The following is a 23,073-nucleotide window of genomic DNA, read 5'->3' on the forward strand; positions in this document are numbered from 1 at the left end:
TTATTTCTAAATTTAAGTTTTTCTCTCGAACCTCTACTCACTTTTAAATAAACGACAAGCGGACAGGCCATCCCACGAGAAGGTGAGTATCTCATGCCGCAGCAAAGTCCAAGTGTAGTACTGAGGGGCATACATACACCAAGAACTGAACTCTGGCAGAGGCTGGTTTCCTTCATTCATACTGAGGCCTAGATCATAAGGAATGCAGATTACTACCTCAGAGTTGGATCCGACTCATTTGGTTCTCTTCTCCTGATGATTAGTCCGCCAATATTATTACTGTTTGCAAGTCACTACCAAAAAAATCATGTTGCCATGTACGTTTCTTTTACCTTGTGCAGCTAAGACCAGTCTAATTTTTCCAAGGTGAAAACGGTTCTTTACAATCTTGTGGTCAAGACAGCCTGCTTGTTGAGTTGGGGGTGTGAGAATGTTGTTCAACAATAACGCACAAATTATTTTAGTAGTTACAGTTGGCAAGTTGCACATAATTTAACCATTTTTTAAAAATCTAAGAGCTAGTTCAATTGTTCAATCCACAGATTTTGAGTAATACGAGGTGCTTTACGGTAGATGCCTGTAATTAGAACATTTAAATAATTAATTCTTGCTTCAGAGCGAGATGATTCCCTAACGGTCATTTTTCCTAATATTTTTCAAAATACATATTTTCTAAAAATCACTTCTCATCGATTTTTTTTTGTAAAATATTATTTTTCATATAAGTAATTTCAAGAAGTGTAATACAGAATTTATTTTATCTATGGATTAATATTTTGACCTATGGTTCTTAAATAATTCAGTACCCTCTGCTGTAATTTGTAGATTTCATATTCCAAAGCAATTGCTGCTCTTCCTTGGTCTTGCTCTTACGGCCTTACCCAGGGCAAAGTCTGCCAGCATTGATTATGCATAGGCTTGTTCAAGCCGGAGTTCACCAAACGCATTTTATAGATATGGATGGTGCTTTCCTACAACTTGAAACCTATTATGATATTTCACACTGATGTTACTTGTTCTGTTCATGCTTTCCAAAGTTGCTACGTATTGGTTCCATAGCGAGATTGGATAGCATGCCTGGACAACTCTCTTATGACCCCTTGGTAGTATTCCATGAACACAGATGGAGTAGAATGTCCTCCTCCTTCACTTACGTTCGCATTGCTTTCTTAGAGAAACAGTGCAAGAACTTACTGTATGCTAGTGATTGTTCTGAACAGGGTAATGTGCGACTGAGCTTGCAATAATGAACAGCTTTTGTGAAATATTTCCTAGCATGTCTATAAATTGTAGTCTGTTCACGTTGCCCAGCCGGTTTACTGCAGAATTCAAGTTGAGGGCCTATAAGAAGCCTATAATAATGCAGAAGATAGGATAGTGAAGATCACAACACAAATCTCTATCGCTTTAACATTAATGCCACTTGATGATTTCAGACTATATTGCTAGTATTTGAGCTCGACATTCCATGACTGATGTTCATAAAAAAATTTGAAGAGAGTTTCCACAACAGGGTTCATGATCACTCCTGTTAGGAAAATTTATTACCTGGAATGATACATTAGGTGGAAGGTTTTAGGAAAATGTAGGAAAAATTAATGTTAAAAAACTGACTATTCAGAATTTTGGATTAGGAAAATATTATGGAGAATGGTACAACATACTAATATGGTTTACATTAGCCCGTAATATGGGCTGCGACATAAAGGATACATTTACTTTCTTGCAATAAAGTAGTATGTTTTTGCCTCTTATGTACTTAAAGAAGACAATATACTGTCATCTCTTTCCACTCAAATAGTCCAGTGAACCAAGGATTATACTATTGGGATTAATATGAGTGTTATAAATAAAATAGTGGCAACTCTGTTGGGACAATGTTACAACACTATCCACTCACTGGCACGCAGTGAAGGGCATCAGTCAGAGTTCGTCTAGTTGTGTAAAACACCTGAAGCAGTCGGTGCAGAGAGTGGAGCTGTCTGTGTGGACAGCTGAAGTGGGCAATGTGTTCTATACTGCCTTAATGCACGTTTACAAAGGTAGAATGCGAACGTGGTCAAAATACGTGTCTCCCATGGCAAGAAATAGACAGGAATGTAGTCCAGGCTTACGTGAAGCCTGTGGAAACCATGCATTACCATGTTGGACTATGGCACAATAGCTTAGTACTTTCCGTAGGAGTTAGGATGTGTCCATTTCTGATGACCAGGAAGAAATAGTGCAATATCTCATTTCCGTAGAACACCAGTGGACTGCCCAAGAATTATCCTTAGAAGTTGAGGTTACTCGTCAAATGGTGTGGCATGTAGTGGAGAACCTTCTTAACCTAAGGGAAATTGCAATACGTTCCGTTCCCCACCACTTCACAGCAGTAGCGTGCGGTGAACATATTCGCTACCCCAGCTGCAAAAATGTTTTTTAAATATAAGCAATCGTAGCTCACTACACTCTCTAAAGTAAACATTACAATTTTATGAACTCACTTGATAACTAAATGGAAATAAATAAATAAATAAATAAATAAATAAATAAATAAATAAATAAATAAATAAATAAATAAATAAATAAATAAATAAAATTAATTTTGCCATTCTGCCAACCGTTTTGGCCACTAAAGTAGTGAGCAGTAAATAACGAGATTATTAACTTCATGTTGCTTAGTGACAGAGTGATCTGTCCTGAATCATGTCGACAATGTTAACATCCTCATTTAAAGGTGAACTCCATTCTTCTCTCCTGCGTAGCAAAGTAGCGAACAGTTCTTTCAACAAATGAATCTTTCTGGCGAACGTCTTCCAGTAATGCTGCTTCGGTGGAAAGCAGTGCCAAGCTTGAAAGTCTTTTTTCTCCCATTCTGTTCCTTGAGTAGGTTTTTATTTTTTAAAGGTGAGAAGGTCCTTTCCACCGATGCAGTAGACTCTGGTATGGTACAAATGATCACAATTAACCTAGAAAGTTGTGGGAAACAACAAATTAATGATCGTTCTGAAAAGAGGCTCATTAATGCAAATGGACTGTTTTCATTAAACTCCTCGATACTGTAGAACACCCTTAGTTAGTTTCGCAACCTAATTTCATCGAAATGGAGAAGAGATGAATTTAGAAGACTAGAAATTTCAGATTGAGGGATATTACATACATTATTATAGACTGTTATGCCTTTCAGCGTTCAGTCTGCAAGCCTCTGTGAATTTACTAAACGTCGCCACAATCCTCTATTTGCAACTAGTGCTGTAGCCTCATTTAGTTCTATACCTCTTATCTTTAAATCGTTAGAAACCGAGTCTAACCATCGTCGTCTTCGTCTACCTCTATTTCTCCTACCCTCCATAACAGAGTCCATTATTCTCCTGGGTAATCTATCCTCCTCCATTCGTCTCACATGACCCCACCACCGAAGCCGGTTTATGTGTACAGCTTCATCCATCGAGTTCATTCCTAAATTAGCCTTTATCTCCTCATTCCAAGTACCCTCCTGTCATTGTTCCCACCTGTTCGTACCAGCAATCATTCACGCTACTTTCATGTCTGTTACTTCTAACTTATGAATAAGATATCCTGAGTCCACCCAGCTTTCGCTCCCGTAAAGCAAAGTTGGTCTGAAAACAGACCGATGTAAAGATAGTTTCGTCTGGGAGCTGACTTCCTTCTTACAGAATACTGTTGATTGCAACTGCCAGCTCACTGCATTAGCTTTACTACAGCTTGATTCAATCTCACTTACTATATTACCATCCTAGGAGAACATACAACCTAAATACTTGAAATTATCGACCTATACTAGCTTTGTATCACCAATCTGACATTCAATTCTGTTTAATTTCTTACCTACTGACATCAATTTAGTCTTCGAGAGGCTAATTTTCATACAATACTCATTGCACCTATTTTCAAGTTCCAAGATATTAGACTGCAGGCTTTTGGCACAATCTGCCATTAAGACCAAGTCGTCAGCATAGGCCAGACTGCTTACTACATCTGCCATTTTATACCTTTCAACAGATGATCCATGTAAATTACGAACAACAAAGGTGAAAGATTACAGCCTTGACTAACCCCTGTAGGTACCCTGAACTAAGAACTCATTCTACTATCTATTATTCTCACTGAAGCCCAATTATCAACATAAATGCCTTTGACTGATTTTAATAATCTACCTTTAATTCCATAGTCCCCCAATATGGCGAACATCTTTTCCCTCGGTACCCTGTCATATGCTTTCTCTAGATCAACGAAACATAAACACAACTGCCTATTCCTCTCGTAGCATTTTTCAATTACCTGGCATATACTGAAAATCTGATCATGACAGTCTCTCTGTGGTCTGAAACCACACTGATTTTCATCCAACTTCCTCTCAACCACTGATCGCAGCCTCCCTTCCAAGATGCCAGTGAATACTATGCCTGGTATACTAATCAATGAGATACCTTGATAGTTGTTGCAATCCTTGCTGTTCCCTTGCTTATAGATAGGTGCAATTACTGCTTTTGTCCAATCTGAAGGTACCTTACCAACACTCCATGCTAATCTTAATACTCTATGAAGCCATTCCATCCCTGCTTTCCCATTATACTTCACCACTTCAGGTCTAATTTCATCTATTCCTGCTGCTTTATGACAATGGAGTTTATTTACCATCCTTTCCACTTCCTCAAGCGTAATTTCACCATCATTTTCCTCCTCCCCATGAGCCTAGCTGTTCGCAACACCACCAGGAAGATTACCTTTCACGTTGATAAGATGTTCAAAATATTCCCTCCACCTCTCCAGTGATTCCCTGGGATCTATTATGAGTTCACCTGAATTACTCAAAACACTGTTCATTTCCTTTTTCCCTCCCTTCCTAAGATTCTTTAATACTGTCCAGAAAAATTTCCCTGCTGCTTGACCTAGCCTTTCAAAATTATTACCAAAATCTTCCCATAACTTCTTTTTGGATTAAACAACTATTTGTTTTGCTCTGTTTCATTCATCTACGTACAAATCCCTGTCTGCCACGGCCCATGTTTGGAGTCATTTCTGATAAGCCGCCTTTTTATGTTTACAAGCTGCTCTCACTTCCTCATTCCACCAAGATATTTGCCTTTTCCCATCTTTACACACAGTTGTTCCTAGGCATTCCCTTGCTGTTCCTACTACAGCATTCCTGTACACCACCCATTCTTTTTCTATATCCTGAACCTGCTTACTGTCTACTGTTCGAAACTTCTCACTAATCGTATCCATGTACTTCCGTCTAATTTGCTCGTCCTGGAGATTTTCTACCTTTATTCGTTTGCAGACAAATTTCACTTTCTCTACCCTAGGCCTAGAGATACTTAGTTCACTACAGATCAGATAGTGGTCTGTATCATCGAAAAATCCCCAGAAAACTCGGACATTCCTAACAGATTTCCTGAATTCGAAGTTGGTTAAGATATTGTCTATTATGGATCTGGTAGCCCTAGCCTTCCATGTGTAGCGGTGAATAGCCTTATGCTTGAAGAATATATTCGTAACTGCTAAACCCATACTAGCACAGAAGTGCAGCAAACGCTTCCCATTCCCATTAGCTTCCATATCTTTCCCACATTTACCAATCACACTTTCGTATCTTTCAGTTCTATTTCCAACTCTCGCATTGAAATCACCCATTAGCACTATTCTATCCTTGCTGTTGACCCTGACCACGATGTCACGCAATGCTTCATAAAACTTGTCAACTTCATCCTCACACGGTGAATACACTGAGACAATTCTCGTCCTAATTCCTCCAACTGACAAATGTACCCACATCATTCGCTCTTTTATGTGCCTAATAGAAACTATGTAGCGTGCAATGGTATTCCTGATAAACAGCCCTAACCCATACTCTGCCCTTCCATTTCTAACACCCGTCAAGTACACTTTATAATCTCCTATCTGTTCCCCATTATCTCCCCTTACCCGAATATCACTTACTGCTAGCACATCCAGATTCATCCTCTTAGCTGACTCAGCCAGTTCTACTTTCTTTCTTCCATAAGCCCCATTAATAGTGATAGCTCCCCATCGAATTCCATTTCGTTCGCCAAGTTGTTTCCAAGGAGTCCCTCGCCTGTCAAATGGGAGTGGGACTCTTGTTACTCCCATAGGTGGATTGTATAGTCCTAGCTACCTGAGCACAAGGAGGGCCATGACTCAGAATATATCCGAGATGCCCACTCCCATTCCATAGCAACTGGTATCCCAACTCTCAGGACCACTTCTTCGGCCACTCAGCTGTTGCCCATGGTACACTTTATAATCTCCTATCTCTTCCCTGTTATCTCCACTTACCCGAATATCACTTACTCCTAGCACATCCAGATTCATCCTCTTAGCTGACTCAGCCAGTACTACTTTCTACTAGGACGCGACTACAGTAACCCACACCATGAACCACTTCTTTCCCCGCAGATATCCTAAGAAGTTCAATTTCCCATAATCCTGAAAATGCATTTCGAGGTGACTGTCAACATTATCAAATACTTTACAGTAAATTTAACAAATAAATGGTTTCCAAATTTCATGAACTTTTCTCCAGCAGAAAATTATGCCTTTTGTCTGGAGGATATTGTCGAAAACATCAGTGGATTACAAGATTATTCTTGTTTTAATGTTTAATGTTCATAACATCAGTGGAAGCAAATATTTTGTCAAATGTCCTAAGGAGAAAACAAAATGTGAAATCATTCAGTGTGAGAAGGTAAGCTTTCACTGGAGCTAAAACTTCATTCTCAATTTTGAGGGAATTTGCTAGCACCGAGTTAAAAACTTCACACAAATCACTTCTGTGAATGAAGATGGTGCTCACTAACCTCTTTGTATAGTTCCACCTAACAGGTGAAACACTAGTAAGTCTTCTCTGCAAATATTCTTCCAGCAGGAATTTAGCCCATTTAGGTGAACGTGGTAAGAAAGCAGCAATACCATTAAGAGTGCTAAAAAATATTTTGCATTCAGACAAGTTGTTAACTGTATGCAACAAAACAAGTTTTAAGCAGTGTGCATAGCATGAATAAAAGCCTGAGGATGTGTTCTTTTAATTAAAGCCTGCACTCCATTCATATGCCCAGCCATTGAAGCAGTTCCATCGTAAGGCTGCGCAATTAACTTGTTATGTCAAACTCAGTCAAATATTGTCTTACGATTTCTGAAATGCCTAAAGCTGTTCTGTTTTCACTGATGTCACTGTACCCGACAAATCTTTCCTTTGTTTCCCCATTGTAAACATAATGTAGAACAACGGAGAGTTGTGCAGTGTTGGGAACATCAGTCGTCTCGCCCACTAAAACTGAAACAAACTTTGCTTCTTTCAATTCAGATTTTATCTCTTCCAGCAACGAGTTTGCCACTGCATCAATTAAATCATTCTGAATTCTATTTGATACACCCCTAAAAACTGTGGATGTCTCCAGGTGGGTTTTCATGAGAGCATCATATTCTGCAGCGTATTTTAACAGCTCGATGTAGTGACCCCTATTAACTGAGGTTTCACACACGTCATGCCCTCGGACAGAAAGTTCTTGCTTACATAAAAAGCACACAATATTAACAAAACTTTTCATGAGTTTTCTGTTTTGTTTTACCCTCTCGTTATGAAATATGATTCCCTGTTTGAGCTGGTCATCTAGTTGTGTGTCCACCCTAACTTTACCAAATGATGCTACGAGATAAGATACTCTGATGTGTCCTATAGACTCTTCATGAGATACAGCTGCACTGGTCAAATTTCCCAGATTAATATACCCAGTTTTAGTCCACCTTGTGTTTCTGTCTTTACCAAAAATAAGGCAAGACTAATAGAACAGAGCGTTCACTTTGGTGCATCCTGTCAACTAAACATATTTTTCATACAAAGAAGCAGTGTAGTGCCTAGTGAAACTTTTTACTCATTTTGTTAAGCCTGATAAATCTTTTATAAGGCTGCATTTTTTGTGGAAAGATCTACATGCGAAAGGCCTTTCAAGAATATTTTCCACTACACACTCGCACATATTTCCAAAGTCATATTCATGGCAGTGACGACACAATCATAACTTATTCTACAGTGTCACGATGCATATCACATGTTATATTCATGAATAATGGCACAGAACTCATGAAAACTTCACCTGTAATCCAAGAGGAACACTACAAAAATTCACTATATACCACCATTACAGACAACCAAATACAACATTCGCTTAGCTCTGTGTTCATGTTGGGCAACCTAAATATTTTTCTGCAATATTTACTGTACACGTGCCATCAATGAATTGCTCGAAAAAATTTAAACATGACGAAATCCAAAAATAAATTTATATTCTTTTAAATTACAATTGATTTCATAAACAGGCTCTATTTTTATTAGTAAGATGATGTATAAGTGGCTATACTGTTAATTTGTTGATATTTTATTGTAGCCTCTAGTGTGTGGTGCTGAACACTTCAAATGTCAAATATTACATCTAACAGGCCCTACTTAAGCTAGCTGGCCTGTCACCATAAATTGCTGTCTGGGGAAGGACAAAGAAGCCTCAGGTGCACGTGTCATCCAAGCGACTTAAATTTTGCTTGGGTAGCTCTCTTACGTGCCAGCAAGGAAACCCAGCTTGATGGAGAAGCTGAACTGCGGTAATGTGAGCGGATCGTCGAGACAGCTGTACTTTGCTTAGATATTAGCAGTTTTTAAACTTTATAAAAAGCATTCTAAGGAATAATAAGAAAATATAAATACAAAGTTATTTACCCAAGCAGCGCTGGGGTAGACGGGGTTTAGTGCACACCACTGCTTCACAGACAGACATACAGAAATGGCACCGGTACGCCGTAGTTAGTGCCCTTTTCATCAGATATCAGACCCAGATATGCAGCCAATGTTGAAACGTGGACATGAGTGTATGAGTCTGAACTAAAGCAGCAATCAAATGAATGGTGCCACCTAGGATCGCTGCATCCAAAGAAAATTCAATGGGAACCCAGTAGGGTGAGGGTCATGTCGACAGTGACATACAATACCAAAGGTGTCATCATTAGTTATGCTGTACCCGAACGTGGAACTTTCAACCTAACGTACTATGGCTGTTTTTTCTTGAGCACCACTTAGGTTCAGTTATGCAGTGGAAATGTCCATATTTCTTGAGGGATAATCTACCTTGCATCTTGCATGACAAAGCACGTTACCATGTGGAGGAAGCAGTGACTACCGTGTTATACAAGAGGCACTGGGAAGTCTTGGAACATCCTCCATATTGCCCTGACATGAGTTCTTGTGACTTTGACTTGTTTCCTTGGTTGAAAGAACCTCTCCAAGACGTCAGATTTCCTGAGGTTCTATAAGTGCTCCGAACAGTAAGGCACTACAGCACCGTGATCAACGAAGATCACCTCCCTGATGGCATCTTACAGCTACAACACATTTGGCAAAAGATCCGGAACAAAGCCTGTAGAAACTAGTTTAGTCACAGTATGGCTTTGACTGGTCAGCAAAACATAATGCAACGGTTGTACTCAGAGCTGAATGAACTTTCCCATGTTTATATCATTGCTTAGCAAACACCATCACATAGGTAACGGATTATACACCCAAATGCGGTGATTCAATATTACATAATTAACATAGGTAAATTCATACAGAATTGATGTTTGGTGTTTTTCTCTTATTTACAAAATAGCTGAGCTATTTCATTATAAGAGACCAATTCCTAAGCCTTCTGTACCATTCTTACACTTTTGTATGTTTTTCCTTCTGGTCTAAAATCAATATTTAGTCCTTGCATGGTACTGGTTCAAGGCAACAAAATAGACTGCGTCTATAGGCATTTGCAATTTGTAACTTGTTATTAAGATTAATGCTATAAGCGGACAGATCTAATTTATTTTTATGAACGATTTAAATATTGCACACTTTGTATTCTCACCGAACTCTCACTGTGTCAATAAACGAAATTTATTAATGACTAGTGTATAATAATTGAAACAAAATTATTTTCTTACTCTTAATGGCAATTAAAAGAGTAAAAACACCATTTCACACTGACTATGTTGTCGCTGAGTTCAGAAATGAATTTTATATACTACTGAGCATATAGCTTTACTAAAAATCAAAACCAAACCCCATGGCGCAACAGCCCCGAAGAGCCATGACCTACCAAGCGACCGCTGCTTAGCCTGAAGGCTTGCAGATTACGAGGTGTCATGTACATAGCACGACGAATCCTCTCTGACATTATCCTTGGCTTTCTAGACCGGGGCCGCCATCTCATCGCCAGACTGCTCCTCAATTGTAAACACATGGGCTGAGTAGACCTCAAATCAGCCCTCAGATCTAGGTAAAAATCCATGATCTGAAAGGGAATCAAAACCAAGGTCTCCGGGTAAGAGGCAGGCATGCTACCTCTACACGACAGGGCCGGCATATACCTTTTCTCCAACACACTAATTACTGAGAACTATGGGAATATCAATGGAAAAGTAACAAAAATAAAAGTATCATAAATTATAGGAGGCCTGAAACAAGTACAGTGAATGAAATGGCGTATGGCTTTTAGTGCCGGGAGTGTCCGAGGACAAGTTCGGCTTGCCAGATGAGGTATTTTAATTTGACTCCCGTAAGCAACCTGCACGTCGTGATGAGGATGAAATGATGAAGACGACACATACACCCAGCCCCCGTGTCAGCGAAATTAACCAATTACAGTTAAAATTTCCGACCTCGTCGGGAATCGAACCCAGGACTCCTGTGACCAAAGGCCAGCACGCTAACCATTTAGCCATAGAGCCGGACAACAAGTACAGTAGAAGTCCGTTGTAGCAAGAATTCATAACGGCGAAAAATGTACTCGCTGTAACGGATTATCATTATACTGCATAAGATTTTTCGTAAAAGTTGGGGGAAAAAAAACCGCATACACATTAAAATCATTATGAAATGGTAATCAGTTTATTCAAAACTTGCATTTTCGCAGATGATATCCATACTATGGCTTACTCGTTTGTTATTTTTCAAAATCCGATACTACATGAAAGTGTACCGGTATGTTTAATTTCATTCTGAAAAAATTATAGTATCACTCCAGAGGCCTCTATGGCAAATGTTCCAGTTTTCTTCTTCAAACAGCTTCACCTAACCTAACCGTAAATGTTTCATGAAAACATATATCAAGCAAACATATAGAAATAATAACCACCTCACAACAAATTAACATGGGAACAGCCTTTCTGAAATTTACCTAGACATGAGAAAATATGAACTATCCTCTGAAATCATTGATGTACTCTGCGACATCTCAAGGGGTATCACATTCTTACTTAATTTCAGTATATGACATTAAAATTAAGCCATTGCTTATTTCACCCTTTATTTCTAATGGGTTAACAACTGCTATCGGCCACGTTATTTATGCATTTATTATGAAAATGTGTTATCCTCTTTCATTTTGAATTTTCTATTTTCTTTTAGAGAACAGCAATCGACAGTTATTACTAACAGACTCTGACATCGCCTCTGAATGTCAAAAAGAGAGTTCGCTAGTGGACATAGCAAGAAAACGATACCGAAGATGATCGATCACATGCAATATATTTGGTAATGGAAAAATCGTGCACGCTTAATCGGCTCGTAATAATGGATGCGTCATTGATAGGGCTCTCGCTGTAACCGAAGGATAATACACAGTTTAATATAGAAATTTCAAAAGAACAGACAAAACTATGGTTATAATGGGATTCTCTTTATATGCTGTACTCGCTATAGCAAACTTCTACTGTAGTAACATTTTCCTTGGACATAATTTAAGGCTGAATAATCGATTCTCTGTTCAATGTTCTAATAAAGCCAAAACCAAATATTCATAGGTAAACTCTGATAAAAATTATAGTCAATTATCTTGTGTAAAAATAAATATATATGAAAAAAAAAATTGGTTTACAGGAAATTGTTTGAAATGTTACGTGACTGTATTAATAGTTACTAGTTCCTTTCACTTGCTGCAACTTGTTTCTTCAAAATCCATTATGTCGCCTGAGATTTTGTTATGGTAGCCAAATTGAGTACCAACCAAAGCATACATCTGCTGATTCCCATGATGTTACTATGTCTCATGCATGACATACTGTATTCTGGATGTTAGACAGCCCATTTTCTGAAAAGTATTTGCCTACAAATCTTCATAAAAACCTGTGAAATAAAATCTAAGAGTGCATTAAATGGATATTAAAAATATACAATCGCATTCAGGAAATGTGCTGTTTGAAAGCCTGATGTGTATTTAGAGATTCAAACTTCTTAGCCATTCAATAAAACAATTTCACATTAAGGGATACCACAAAACTAATCTTATTTCGCTACATAGATATTCAAGTAGAAATTACTTCTGTGAGTTTTTCACACCAAGCTTTTGAGTTTACTAGTTAAAAGATGAACTTTCCAAGAATGTATCTTACCTGAATATGCAGCATTTATCTGATCATCACTAAGATATTTAAGAGCCAGAGCATCCTTCTGTAAGCTAGACTCCATCTCTGTATTCTTTTCAATCATTCCAGTCTCCTGCCAATCCAAATACGGATGCACAGTAGAATCAAACTTCATCCTAAAAATACACAGTTCATTATTGTTATTGGCACAGCTACTGATGTTCAAGGTATATTATAACACACAAGAAAGAAATTACAAATATCTGCTTTGATATTTTAGTGTGAATCACTCTGTCAACAAGAGATACAACTGATAATCTCTAAAAATTTTGGATTACCAAAATAGGTTAAACAAATAAAGGAGATATGACACCTTTTACCGCCTGGATATATATGGTAGATATGTGGAAAATAATAATTTGTTGAAGAAAAGCAAAGAGTGGTGATGATGGCTCCCTTTATGAACTCACCAACATGTGCATCAGTCCACAATTATATAGTCAGACAGACAATAACATGCAACAACAGCAAAGTTTGAATGAAAACACTCAAGAATGTCATCTAAAATCTACTTTAATCTTGAATTTTTCACCCACATTCCGGGAAACTGTCGATATAACATCTGACACAAGTGTGATAAACTGATATAACTTAAAAACAATATTCTTTCACCCATGGGTAAATAATGCAAGTATCAAGCTTGAATTATTATTATTATTATTATTATTATTATTATTATTATTATTATTATTATTATTATTATTATTATGACTGGTGATGTACATCCGATGTGACCATTGATGAACAGCAGTGAACAGAAATTAGAGAAGCCACAGAAATCCTTGTTATGTAATGTTATTTAAATTTTGTCTTGTCATCATTTTGGGTAAACAAAAGAAACATTTAAAGAACTGAAGAGTTTATGCAAAGCAAATTATTGTACGTAGCTTTCTTATTCCGGAAAACCTCAAGAAAAAGACTTGAAAAATCAATGGTGTGTAATATTTAAAAATTATTAATATTTAGGCCTGTAAAGAAATGGACTATGAAGAAGATTAATGTTCAAAGAGATCTGGGTATTGAAATTTTCTGTTTTAAATTGTATATTATTTTGCAAATTATATAAAGGGATGTGGATTTTTATACATGACTTGTGAGGCAGGGTGTGCCACGTGTAAGTGATAGATAGATAGATAGATAGATAGATAGATAGATAGATAAAGCCTTTATTTTCTGTGGCGAAGTTAGGGCTCTTGGCCCTTTCTTACACTTAACCACACACATATTATTATTATTCCATACAATGACATTGATTAACTTAAAATACGAAGAACTACAAATAACACTAATTTTTAAGACAAAAATATGAATATATACATGCAAAGAAGAATGAAAGAAAAAGTAACTGCCTACATAATACAGGTTTGAGGGGAAAAAAATATTCAATACACAATGAAAGAAATACGAATGTAAAAATACTAGTAAGCTTAATAAAAATACTAAATGAAAATTTAACTAATTGTATCCTTGCAAGACTAGATCTAAATTAAATATTGTACTTACTACTAGCTATTTTTAGACTACTTCTACTTCGTAAATACAATATGGATGTTTTTAATTAAATTTAAATTATCATATTAAACCAATATTTAATTTATTGTGCAATAATCTCATATCATTTTCACACACAATCACTCGTTCCACTCATACAGGTACTGTACCTTGCTGGAAGCACTTAACGAGGAACTGCTGGTAGGAAGTTTTAAATATACTTTTTGATGCAGCATCCTTGATGTCTTTGGGAAGAGCATTCCACCATCCCGAAGCGGTGATAGTAAATGATCGATGGTATGTGGTTGTTCGGTGGACAGGAATTTCTAGGAGGGACACTGAGCGAGTATCATGGAGATGTAAAGAACCAAGGTGACGAAAATTGCTGGAGAGATAATCAGGGATGTCTTCCGAAAGTACCTGGTACACAAGAGTATTTGCATGTAGTTTACGCCTGTCCTCTAGTCGTAACCAAGATAATTGTTTATAGTAGGGAGAAACTCGAGCGTCATACCGTAAATCCATAGCATATCTAAGACAAGCATTTTGAGTGCGTTGTAGTTTCAAGCTTAATTCTTTTGTTATATCCGTAGGAATTACATCACAGTAGTCAAAAATGGGAAATAATAATGACCGAACAAGTTGAATTTTTAGTGATCGAAGGAATACATTTCTGAAACATTTTAAGGGGTGCAAGCCACAATAAACCTTTTTGCAGATATTCTTAACTTGCACTGACCAGTTTAGAGTTTCCGTTATAATAACACCAAGGTTAGAAACTGATTCACAATAAGGTATAACAGTATTATTTAAAGTTACGGGAGAAATGCAATTTTGTTTTAAAATGTGAAGATTCTTTGATGTACCGATGATAATGGCTTGCGTTTTATGGGGGTTTAATTTAAGTTTTTTTTTTTTTTTTTTGCTAGGGGCTTTACGTCGCACCGACACAGATAGGTCTTATGGCGACGATGGGATAGGAAAGGCCTAGGAGTTGGAAGGAAGCGGCCGTGGCCTTAATTAAGGTACAGCCCCAGCATTTGCCTGGTGTGAAAATGGGAAACCACGGAAAACCATTTTCAGGGCTGTCGATAGTGGGATTCGAACCTACTATCTCCCGGATGCAAGCTCACAGCCGCGTGCCTCTACGCGCACGGCCAACTCGCCCGGTAAGGTGGTTTTTAATTGCATAGCTATTAATTTGGTCAAGGTCAGCGTTTACATTACATATTGCTTGTTGTATATTATTAGTTCTAGTGTGGTAATAAATTTGCAGATCATCAGCATAAAGATGGTACTTGCAGTGCTTAATTGATCGGGTGATATTTATATATAAAGTGAATAGGAGAGGGCCTCGGACTGACCCTTGTGGAACACCAACATTTTTTGTTCGCCACGTTTATTTATTATTATTTGCAACCACACACTGCCGGCGGTTTGTGAGGTAAGAATAGAAAAATTCCAGCACTTTCTGGCTAAAGTTTAAGGACTGTAATTTGGAAAGAAGCAACCTAGGATCGACAGTATCAAATGCGCTACTGAAATCTAAAAGTGTAAGTATTGTCACTTGTTTGTTGTCCATTGCATATCTAATGTCATCTGTCACTTTCAGCAGAGCTGTCATGGTACTATGTTTTTTCTTAAAGCCTGATTGGTAAGAGTCGAGTAAAGCATATTTATGTAAGTACGTAAGGATTTGCTCATGTACCAGGCGTTCCAGCACTTTGGACAGGGGTGGTAGGATAGAAACTGGTCGGTAATCTGAAGGAATACTGGGTCCATCCTTTTTTGGGATTGGGATGACGAGGGCATCCTTCCACGCCGGAGGGAAATTTCCTTGGGTTAAACAGTAGTTAATAATGTGTGTTACGATCGGCAGGATGGCACCAATGATATATTTGTAGAAAGACAGAGGTATGTCATCGTGTCCAGCAGCATTTGATCTGAGAGAATACGTAACTCGTTTTACGTCATTTATACCAACCTCTTTAAACACAAATGTATCTTGAATTGGCATAAAATGAATATTATTATTATTATTATTATTATTATCATTATTATTATTATTACTGTTATAAAAATGATTATTATTACTTGTACAGTTATGAAAATTATTATTATTATTATTATTATTATTATTATTATTATTATTATTATTATTATTATTATTATTATTATTATTATTATTTGCTCTTACAGTGGATTCGGCCGACGTGAAGTGTAAATTTAAGTCATCAAGGGATACATTCGGCGCCTGCTTTAATAACTTTCGACCTATACCCATCGTTCGTAATTGTTTCCATATTTCTGTCGAGTTCTTGCATTTCGATACTTGACATATGTGTTTATATTTACTGTTTTTGATTAACTGTTTAACCCTGTTGAGGAGAACGCGGCAATTTTCAAAGTCATTAGCATTACCCGTTCGTTTAAACCTTCTGTACCATGAGTCACGCTTTGCCATTTCTGATTTAATCTCACTAGTCAACCCCGGAGAAGGTGGTCGAGTCACCCGGATCTCTTTCTTGGGAGCAAATCTGTCATACAGTTCTAACACCAGATCAGATAGTTTATTTATTTTTACGTCAATATCATCCATGTGTAAAATATCGTTCCACGGCAGATAATATGCTTTGTGTCGTATTCTTTCCTTGTCCAGATTTTTTATATCCCTGCGTGTTATATATTTAGTTTCATATTTTGGCATTTTTAATGAATAGCAGACATATATTAGATCATGGGTAGAAATACCTGGCACTGCAAGCTGTCCGTGATTTAAAACTTTCTGAGTATTGTTAGTTATGATCAAGTCAATCAATGTATGAGTCGTCCGGTTTACTGTATGTAGATGGTTAGTAGCATTTAGAGGTAAGATGTTCAGGTCTAAGCTAAAGAACATATTTTGTAAATGTAATGAGTCGTTTGTCGCAGTCAGCAGATTTGTATTAAAATCTCCAAGTATAATTATATTTTCGTACAGTGGAAAGGATTATTCTAAAAGATCATTGTCATTGGCCAAAATAAAAGTGTTTCTTATTGGCCAAAATATTAGGATTTTTCATTGATGAATGTGCCAATCTGGAGGGTTGTTAATGGCTAATTGTAATCACACGATTTCTTATTTTTGGCTCCTCGCGTATAAGAGTTAATTTTGTCCACGTCTTTGAATTTGGATCACTGCAGTGGGCGGACGCGTCTTGCGTCTGTCCTGCATTGGGTCTCCAGCTTCTCACGGTAAGCACTGTTATTGCCTTATATTAACCTAAATGCATTCTTGTGTTTCGGACTTTTCCCACTTAAAGTAACTTCCGTAATTATGTAGAATTTTATTTTGTGTGACGGAGTTTCCTCTAGTTTTCCACATTTACCAAAATTGAGCATCAGTATGACTTAGCTGTTAGGCTAGTCTGCAACATGTTGTTTTCGGAGGCAAACTTTCTTTTCGAACTCAGTATTTGTAATTGTAAGTAACTGTAACACTCTTTCTTGAATAGCATAATTTATTTTTTGATTATTTCGAGGATGCCTCCTTTCATTCTGTAAATTTAACTTAAATGTGAACCTCTATGTCAAAGTTCGTTTGTGCCCGAAGAGCTTAATTAGATTTCCTCAAACATCCTTTGATTTAGTGTATCAAGTATAAGTTAATCTGCAATTCATTTATTTGTTCATTTGTAATTGTATGTTTCATTTTGTTAATAATCATTTGTCTGATGGGTGATTTATCGTGAACCTCTTCTTCCTCATAACGTCATACCTTCCCATTGACCTCAATAGGGATCCCGCACCTTCCACAGTCCTTCATTAGTTGTCACTATTAGGCCTTTAAGTATTCCTTTGCACTTGGTTCAATTTTGCGTATTTATAAGTTATCCATCACGCTTCCAAGCTTTGATGTATATCTGACGCTACTTTGTTATTTGTATTATTTTCCGAGTTCATTTCATTCTAGTCATTATCATTTATATTGTTATTATTTTTGTATTATTATTATTATTATTATTATTATTATTAGTATGTGTAGGCGTAATTTTCTCGAGTACGGCTACAATTATTATTATGACTGGTGATGTACATCCACTTATTTATATCATTATTAGTTTACAGACCGGGCGAGTTGGCCGTGCGTGTAGAGGCGCGCGGCTGTGAGCTTGCATCCGGGAGATCGTGGGTTCGAGCCCCACTGTCGGCAGCCCTGAAGATGGTTTTCCGTGGTTTCCCATTTTCACACCAGGCAAATGCTGGGGCTGTACCTTAATTAAGGCCACGGCCGCTTCCTTCCAACTCCTAGGCCTTTCCCATCCCATTGTCGCCATGAGACCTATCTGTGTCGGTGCGACGTAAAGCAAATAGAAAAAAAAAAATTAGTTTACAGTCACATTATTCTTGAGGTTATGTCATGAAACATTTGTTGTATATAGATATTTATATGAGTTTAGTTAATGTAAGAACAGGTATATAATTTATTATTACCTGTATATATGATTTGTAATCCACTACAGAATTGTGAAACACACTGTAACATCCAGAATGGTACTGGATAGACGAGAACTCTGTAGAATATTCCGTACACTATATCTGGGCCTTAAGCACTCTAGAATTTACGAGAAAATGTATCTTTCTAGAAGCCTGGTCAGGCACATATATAAAGAGGTGGTCTTGATGATAGAGACAAGTTATTGCTTAGTTGAAGTTATGGTTTAACAGGAGTTGTACTTGTGACACACATGTTGTGGATGACATGTTGTCAGCATGTTTTACGGTTGCAATCTCCACGTGGCTCGTGCTTAGTGATAGGCATTTGTTGATGTGTATATTTTGTTTGTGACAGCAGTTGATTAGGTTATGTGTGTTGAGTTGTAACATGCAAATGATAACTATGTCTTTCTTACAACACTTTATTACTACAACATACAAAACAAAACCTACAAGCATAAAACTCCACTTAGTTACTAGTCCTTCCGCTAGGTGGCATTTAAACCTCAACATCCTCCCCACCCTGGTTGATTTTGAGAGGAATCACCAGTTGCACCGGTCGGCTGACTCTTGAACCATCTGGCAGACACAGGATGGCTGTCCTCACTCGGCCGTCTCTCTCCTGAAGGATTTCGTCGACTCGGGCTCTCTTCCACATATGGCTAGGCAGGACATCTCCTTGTAAGAGGACAACATCTCCTACTCGAAGTCTCGGATGTTTACTGGTTGGACACTTGACATCGTGCTAGCTTCGCAGCTGAAGGAGGTATTCCTTTTTCCACCTTCGCCAAAAGTCTTCAACCATTTTCATCTTTGTGTGAAATTCCCTTGTAAGGTCTTTCTTATTTACTGGCTCAGGTCCAACTGGAATGGTCGTGAGTTTGTTGCCGTTGAGGAAATGTGAGGGTGTTAACACTTCAGAGTTACTTTCGTTTTGAAAAATGGGACGTGAATTCAGGGTGGCTTCAATGCTGATTAGAACTGTACGGAGCCCTCTTCATTGACCTGTGAGCGACCTAGAACCTTTCTAAGGCAACACTTAGTGGAGCCAATCATTCTCTCCCACCACCCCCCCACCAAGCCGCCCATGGTGCTATAAACTTCCACGTCACATTGTGATGTGCTATATATTCATGAGTCTTCAGACTGCTGAGCATGTCTGAGAATTGAAGTTTTCTGTTCTCTGCTTGGAATGTTTGGGCATTGTTGGTGTATATAGTGTGTGGGACAACTCGTCATCCTACGAAGCGTTGAAAAGCCATTAAGAATCTGTCTGTAGTTAAGTCCGTTGAAAGTTCCCGGTGTATATCTCTCACGGTTGCTCATGTGAACAGAATGATGTAAACCTTCCTGGTCATGTTCTCTGACTTGACATAGAGTGGGCCTGCAAAGTCGATTGCGGTCACAGTAAATGGTCGAATAGGACGGACGCGATCTAAAGGCAATGGGGCTTCAATCTCCTCACACCTTTTCTTGTGGGATATTTTGCACGGCAGGCATCCATGCAACACTTTTTTGATGATTTGGTGGGCTCGTAGAATCCAAAATTCATTGTGAAGTTCTGTGAGTATTATGCGTACGCCCAAGTGATGGAGTCTGATATGGGTCTGCCGAATTAGCAGGTGAGTGATTGTATGCAATCCATCCAAAAGCACTGGGTGTTTCTCAGCATTTGTCAAGTCTGCAAATTGTAGGTGGCCACCAAGACGAATAATACCATCTTGTAAGAAGGGACTGAATCGCAAAACCTTGGATGATTTTGGCAACTGATGATTTTTCTTCAAGGCTACCAGTTCAGCAGTGAAGCATTCCTCTTGAACCTGACGCATCTAATACACTCTGGCATTTTCGATACCTTCGGCAGTTAAATAATTTCCGCTGCCCTTTTGTTTCTTCTTCATACACGTAACAAAACGTAGGACCCATGCGGTAACGGGTAATAACTTCCAGTACGAACTGAAACGTGATGTGAGGAGCAATGGTTCTGTAGCTGTGGCTACTAGGACTTGAGAAGTCTTCTTTTCTTCTGGCAGGATCAGGTCCAGGACAGCGACTTCACGGGCCAGGAGTTTGGATGTTCGGCAAGCCAGGAAGGTTCTTGCCACCATGAATCCCTTGAAGCTAGATCTTGGGCTGTAATTCCTCTGGAGAGGCAATCAGCAGGATTGTCGATGCCGGGGCAGTGTCTCCACTGACTGGACATGGTATGCATCTGAATCTGTCACGCGGTTGCAGACAAAAGTCTTCCAGCGGTTTGGATTGTTGCGGATCCATCCTAATGTGACGGTTGAGTCACTCCATAACGTGGCACAAGAGGACTCAACTCCAGTCTCTTGGCAAAAATAGTGAAGAAGACGGGATCCAAGCAAGGCTGCAAGCAATTCCAGTCTGGGAAGTGTTACTTTCTTCACAAGCGACAATTAGTTTTTGCTGCAAACCAGAGTGACGGACGAAGTGGTTTTTAAAAATTTTTTTATTGGCTTTACATCGCACCGACACAGATAGGTCTTATGGTGATAACGGGAAAGGAAAGGGCTAGGACTGGGAAGGAAGCAGCCGTGGCCTTAAGGTACAGCCCCAGCATTTGCCTGGTGTGAAAATGGGAAACCACGGAAAACCATCTTCAGGGCAGGAAGTGTTTTTGGTAGTCATCCGAATGTACAGCGCAGCATCATATGCCCTTTCGGAAGCATCACAGAACACGTGTATGGATAAATCGTCGTTAGATGTAGATATACCAATCCATCTTGGAATGCAGATGGAAAACAAATAAGGCAAATTAGATGTCCAAGCTTGCCATCTCTGGCTTAGAACAGCTGAGAGGATTTCATCCCATTGCAGTCCCTTGCACCAAGTGTCTTGGAGGAGGATCTTTCCGGTGATCAGGACGGGGAAAACAGGCCTAGAGAGTCATAAATTCTAGCAGTAACTTGTAGAAGGTGGTGTTTAGTTGCTGGCTGGTCAAGTAGTTCAGCGGTCATATCGCCTGGAGTTGCAAAGAGGTAGTTGTAACATCTGCAAGCTATTGAAATTATCAAATGGATAAATGGTGACTAAAATAAGTACAAATAACAAGAATGGGCGCCAACTGCAAAACAATTGCAGGAATAATTAACTCTATAGAGCAACGAGCAACTCCCTCTCCCAAGGCGACGGTCATCAGGCTGACGAAGCTCCAGACTTACTTTACAACGTTAACTGTTGCTGTTTACCCCTGAAATTAAATTTGGGTAGCATGCCAGGTTCATCCTTACTCCACTGATAAAAGATTCACTGTAAGTTTCATTCCATGACTTTACTCCCAGAATAAGAAAATAATATGTGACAAACACCAACAAAAATCATCACTTGAGGTAACCCACTCGTGTTTGCCATTCACAAAAGCCAAATCTACAAACAACTAAAAAAAACTACCAACAAAATCATCTCTTGACGAGACCAACTCTTGTTTGCCATTTACAAAGGCAAATATACAAGCAACTAAAATCCACCACAAAAAAAAAAAAAAAAACCTGACGAGACCATCTCGTGTTTGCCATTTACAAAAGGGCAAATATACAAACCACTAACAACAACAACAACAAAAATCAGTTGACGAGACCATCTCGTGTTTGCCATTTACAAAAGGGCAAATATACAAACCACTAAAAGGACACCAACAAAATTATCTTCACTATATACATTTCACAACATACCTCCAGGTGACAGTCCCACTGCACTCTCTACTGTTACAGAAGAAAATCCTAATCTGGTAAAGAAAAGTATGACGACTTTCTCTACGTACGGATGCAACCTTCTTTACGAAGAGCATCCCTAACCTTATTTACACACTTCTTCATCGACGTCTTGAGTCCTTTCCGATTGCCGCACAGGGTAGTGTGACGCCTCACGCTTCTCCAACTGAAACTGCATACTCGGCTGACGATTTCCTTTACCAAGAATTAGCTCTGTGCACAACCACTACAGAATGTAGATTCGGTATGCACCACCACATCCCCTGTACATTATCTTGTAGTATAATTATTATACAGAGTTGGAGTTACAAATAAACACTTAGTAGCGTCTTTTAGAGAACGACCACCAGAAACTCGTTAGCATCTGTGATTAGTGTGGTCACTCCGTAATGGATACTGTAGAATTGCCAAAGAAAAATAGAACAATGCCTAGGAATCTGCACAAAGTAGATCCCGCGCACCAGTCCGAATGAGAATCAGAATTAATTGCCGCACATGCGAACATACTTATACAGGCTTGCTACATGTGGTTATAGCATCCCGAAAAGTTTACTGGTAGCAACGCTCTCACAGGCACATCTTCACGCATCACTCAGTCAACCCAACCTCGCTTAAAACAAAGCCCTCGTATTGGCTATCGAGTGTCTGATATGACACAGAACGTCCACTCAGGTACATCAACACTGATCCACTCCAATCTTCAGCCTACACTGCCTGCCGTACCCCGGGTTTCCCAGCCACTTTGTTGGAACACTTTCACCTGACTTCAACCGTCTATCCTAATATAGCCACTGATTTCCGTGTTGCACAATTATTGAGCAACCTACACTGTCATGCCATATGCAGACACTTACACAAATTAAAGTTAAATATATACAAAATTCCCTACTACAAATTCTTATTATAA

The 23,073-nt window shown here is 38.5% G+C and overlaps 1 protein-coding gene across 5 annotated transcripts in view; it reads right to left on the bottom strand.

The window, feature by feature from the left end:
• The window catches only part of LOC136862991 (uncharacterized), a 414,724-nt gene that overhangs the window by 45,601 nt on the left and 346,050 nt on the right, over positions 1-23,073 (bottom strand). For all 5 annotated transcript variants that reach the window (XM_067139297.2, XM_067139298.2, XM_067139300.2 and 2 more), the window contains one exon: positions 12,433-12,581. In XM_067139297.2, the coding sequence (XP_066995398.2) occupies positions 12,433-12,581 (149 nt within the window). The remainder of the gene's footprint in view (positions 1-12,432; positions 12,582-23,073) is intronic.

The sequence above is a fragment of the Anabrus simplex genome, chromosome 2, assembly GCF_040414725.1.
Source record: "Anabrus simplex isolate iqAnaSimp1 chromosome 2, ASM4041472v1, whole genome shotgun sequence".
In the NCBI taxonomy this organism is placed as follows: domain Eukaryota; kingdom Metazoa; phylum Arthropoda; class Insecta; order Orthoptera; family Tettigoniidae; genus Anabrus; species Anabrus simplex.